Below are 5,166 nucleotides of genomic sequence, written 5' to 3' on the forward strand. Positions count from 1 at the left end.
AGTTGGCCTAGTTTTGTTTATTTGTTTTATGTAATTATAACTAATTGCCTAAAACATAGTAGAGAATTTGAAATCTCGGGGGCTCGTGGTTTTTCCTTATATTTAGGCCTAGAAGGTTTCCACGTAAAAATTGTGTTGTCTTTCTACTTTTGCTCATCAAGTTTAAGTTTTAATTCCGCAATCTAATTCCTTAAAAACAGAGCAAACACTTAAACTTATCAAACAACAATTCATCCCCCCCCCCCTCTTGTTGTCTCCAGAGCTGTTCAAAACTCACCCGACCCAAAAACCCGAACCGAAAGTAAATCGACCCGAAAATGTGTTCCTTTTTTAGGTTTATCGAACCGAGATTACCCGACCCGAAGTTATACCCGAACCGGTTGACAACCGAAAATGGGAAAATTGAACCCGAGCTGTAACCGATTTTTGTAACCGACACATAACTATTAACCGAGATTACCTGAACCTAATAATGACCGACCCGAGTCATATCTGACCCGAATCATGCTTGAAACCGAAATCGATCCAGCTAAAATCGACTTAACCCGAACGAAGTTTAGATCGAACTCTTGTAAACCTGAACCAAAGTTTTTCATAGAAATATGATTGACTCATATTCAATCATCATCTTATTAGTTATTCTAATAAAGTGATAAATATTTTAATAAAATAAATTTTATAAATACATGGTTTCATATATTTAGAGTTAATAATCAATGATCAATGTTTATTTAACTAGTTTTGATTGAATTAGGTGAAAATTAATAGAACTTTATAATTTTGATTTTTGATCAACCAAATAAAAGTGACAATGTAATAATGATCACTAATTGATTTGCATTTTAAGTATTTTGCTTTAAGTAAAGGGAACCTTATCATCAATTAAAAAATGACTAACAACTTAATCTGATACTGACTCGATCGATATTAATTAGTAATTCGTAATTAGAAGCCGAATTCAACTTGAAAAATACCCGAAACCGATCTGTACCCGGTAAAATCGAACCAATTATTAACCGATGACAACTCGAGACCGATTGAAACTCGATACGAACTTCAACCGACATCGAATTGATGCTAATCCGATAGCTCGAATAACCGATCTTCAACTGAACCGTGACTAACCGACCCGACCCGAGTATGACCCGTCGTAACACACATTCGAAATATAACTGATCCGAAATACAACCGAACAGAATGAAACCCATTTGAAACCGACCCGATCACCCGAATGAACACCTCTAGTTGTCTCTAACCATTTTACACCATTATATTTGCTATATTTGACTTTTCTTATAATTTAATTAAAGAAAAATTATAAAAAATTACCTAATCTATAGGTCTATTTGCAAAAACTACCTTATGTATTTTTTTTTTCAAAAAACTACCTAATCTAATACATTTCTCTGCAAATGACTACCATTTAACGGAACACGTTAGTTGACCGTTAATTTTGAGGGTTTGATCAATTTAAAAGGTTAAGTTGTCTATGTGGCAGTATCTCATTAGTCCTCGTATTTTAAAATATTTAAAATTAAAACTAATAAATTAACAAAAAAATAAAATAAAAGATATTTGACGTCATTTTTACCTATCATAACAATTTTTTTCGAAAAGACGGACGTCGCAATTAACCTTATGGGGTAACTCTTAATCCTGTCGAAACAAGTACTTATTCGCCTATGTTCCGATACGTAAACCGAAAATGTTTTTACCCATCATAACGATTTTTGTCAAAAAAAGGACGTCGCGATTATCCCTATGGGATAACTTTTTGAAAATTCACTCGAAACAAGTACTTATGTTATTTTCCGACTGATAAACCGATGATTTTTGAAAAAAACGGATGTTGCAATTACCCTTATGGGATAGCTCTTTCGAAAATCTGGTCGGAACACCGTTATGGGTAATCACGATATGCTGCTTCGAAAAATTGAATAGACGAATAAGTACTAGTTTCGACTAGATTTTCGAAAGAGTTATCCCATAAGGATAATCGCATTATGATGGGTAAAAATGACGTCAAATATCTTTTTCGATTTACGTATCGAAAAATAGACAAATAAGTACTTGTTTCGATCAGATTTTCGAAAGAGTTATCCCATAAAGGTAATCATGACGTCCGTTTTTTAGAAAACAATCGTTATGATAAGTGAAAAAGACGTCAAATATTTTTTTTTTATTTTGTTAAATTATGTGTTTTAATTTTAATTATTTAAAAAACGAAGACCAATGAGATACTGCCACATAGATAATTTAACCTCTCAAATTGGTCAAATCCTCATACTTAACGGTCAACTAATATTTTCCATTATGTGATCGTCATTTGCGAGAAATTGTTAGATTAGGTAGTTTTTTGAAAGAAAAATACATAAAGTAGTTTTTTGCAAATAGACCTATAAATTAGGTGGTTTCTTATAATTTTTCTTTTAATTAATGTGTTATTTTGATCATTTATATATTAAACTATGCACATCTAAAAATTATAAAAAAGTTAATGTTATAAAGGTATGCAATTAGACGATTCAAACAAGATCACTTATATTCTTTCCTACATATTAACAACAATATATAAAATAAGCCTAAATAATTAATATGGTCAATAATTGTAATTTAACGAGTATTTCAAAAGTATGGAACTAATATTTATGTTTATATTCGGATTAATAAGTCTTAAATTATATAGTCTATAAAAAATAATGATGCTCATGGCTGAGTAGTTCCCTTTTTCTCAAAAGTATGAGTCTCATCTTCACTGCTTCTCCTTGAAGCTGTAAAATAATGTCTACAATTCGATTGAGAAACCAATATTTAGGTACATGTTTTAGGTTGTGCCGCAAATATGCTAAATTTATGTCCTCTTCATCAACTTTATCGTCAACTTTATCGTCAGAAACAATCTCAAAGAGTTTTTCGGCTCGGAAACTCCGTAGTATTAGTCGAGAATTTGCTCATCTCTTACAATTACCAATATCTTCAGAGAACCCCATCTTATACTATAAAAAAATTCATGGGCAACTTATTGTTTTAGGTCTTCGATATGATGTGTTTGTGGGAAACATTCTCATGCATATTTACTCTAAACTTGGTAGCATTAACTGTGCCCAGTATGTGTTTGATGAAATGCCTAAGAGAAACCTTACATCTTGGTCTACTATGATTAATATCTATGCGAAGCATGGTAATGCTGAGAATGCTTTAAAAGCCTTCGGTAGTTTTAAGAAATCTTGTGACCAGACTCCAAATGAGTATGTTTTAACAAATGTCGTACGTGCTTGTGTACAGGTGAATGATTTTAGTAAAGGAATCCAAGTGCATAGTTTTCTTATAAAGAGTGGTTTTAGTAATAACGTGTATGTGGGTACTTCATTGACAGATTTTTATGCCAAAATTGGTGACATAAATGATGCTCGAATGGTTTTTGACGAGCTCAAAGAAAAAAGTTTGTTTACTTGGACTATAATGATGGTAGGATATGTTAGGCGTGGGGAAAGTGATGTTACATTGCTGTTGTTCCATCAGTTGATGAGGGATCGTGATGTTGTTCCTGATGAATATATTATATCTAGTGTTCTAAATGCCTGCTCAATGCTCAAGTATCTTGAAGGGGGAAAACAAATTCATGCTTTTGTACTAAGAAGCCGAATAGAAATGAATCTATCTGTAATGAATGCACTGGTAGATTTGTATGTAAAATGTTGTAGAGTGAAAAACGGAAGAAATTTGTTTAATCAGATTAATTCGAAAGATGATATTTCATGGACCACGATGATTGCTGGATATATGCAGAATTCATTTCATGTTGATGCACTACAATTGTTCCAAGATATGAATAGATTTGGTCTAAGGCCGGATGATTTTGTGTGCTCGAGCACTCTGAATTCATGTGGTTCACTTGAAGCACTGTTGCCAGGAAAACAGGTTCACACTTACATCATCAAAGCAAATTTCGAGTCTGATGATTATGTGAGAAATGGATTGATTGATATGTATTCCAAATGTAAATCCCTTGCTGATGCAAGAAGGGTTTTTGATTCAATGATTCAGAAAAATGTAATATCTTATAATGCTATGATTGATGGATACTCGAGATCTGGAGACATATCTGAGGCGTTACACTTGTTTCGTGACATGAGGATCAAGCAACTATATCCTAACCTCCTGACATTTGTAAGCTTTCTTGGGGCATCAGCTTCAATTTCTTTCTTGGAATTGAGCAAACAAATTCATGGGTTTTTGACCAAGATTGGTATGTCAAGCAACTCGTTTGTTGGCAGTGCCTTGATAGATGTGTATTGCAAATGCAAATGTATCAGGGATGCAAGGTTGGTTTTCAATGAGATCAATGAGAAAGATGTAGTGGTTTGGAATGCTATGCTCTTTGGTTACACTCAGCATCTGAAAAATGAAGAGGCTATTGAACTTTACAGTCAGCTGCAAGTGGCAGAACAAAAAGCGAATGAGCATACATTTGTTGCTGTGCTTGATGCAGCAAGTAATCTTGCAAGTCTTAGCCTTGGTCAACAGTTTCATACTCACCTAATGAAAATTGGCTTAGACATTGATGCTTTTATTACAAATGCCCTTTTGGATATGTATGCAAAGTGTGGAGTATTACAAGATGCTTACAAGCTGTTTAATGCCACAAAATTGAGAGATGTTGCCTGTTGGAATTCAATGATATTGACGTTTGCAAACCATGGAGTAGCTGAAAAAGCTCTTTCTTTATATGAGAAGATGCTTCGACATGGGTTGCAACCTAACTATGTGACTTTTATCGGGCTGCTGTCAGCGTGCAGCCATGCGGGACTGGTAGAAGCTGGACTCAAACACTTTTACACGATGGCCAGCTATGGAATTGAGCCAGGCATGGAGCATTATGCGTGCATGGTTTCTCTCTTTGGACGAGCTGGTAAAACAAAAAATGCAAAAGAGTTTATTGAAAAAATGCCAATTAGACCAACTGCTATAGTATGGAGAAGTTTACTCAGTGCCTGTCGAGCAGTCGGAGATGATGAAATGGGAGCTTATGCAGCAGAGATGGCTATATCCTCTGACCCAGAAGATAGTGGATCGTACATTTTACTTTCAAATATATATGCTTCAAAAGGTTTGTGGACTGAGGTGAAGAAGATTCGGGAAAGAATGGAATCAAATCTAGTGATT

At 34.2% G+C, this 5,166-nt stretch overlaps 1 protein-coding gene across 1 annotated transcript in view; it reads left to right on the plus strand.

Moving 5' to 3' along the window:
* Window positions 1-2,700: 2,700 nt before the first annotated feature.
* Window positions 2,701-5,166, plus strand: part of LOC130815755 (pentatricopeptide repeat-containing protein At4g39530-like) — a 3,172-nt gene continuing 706 nt past the window's right edge. The window contains 1 exon segment of the mRNA XM_057682241.1: window positions 2,701-5,166. This exon segment is cut by the window's right edge and continues 36 nt beyond it. Within this exon segment, the coding sequence (XP_057538224.1) occupies window positions 2,782-5,166 (2,385 nt within the window). The 5' untranslated portion in view covers window positions 2,701-2,781.

This window comes from Amaranthus tricolor, chromosome 1 (assembly GCF_026212465.1).
Source record: "Amaranthus tricolor cultivar Red isolate AtriRed21 chromosome 1, ASM2621246v1, whole genome shotgun sequence".
In the NCBI taxonomy this organism is placed as follows: Eukaryota; Viridiplantae; Streptophyta; class Magnoliopsida; order Caryophyllales; family Amaranthaceae; genus Amaranthus; species Amaranthus tricolor.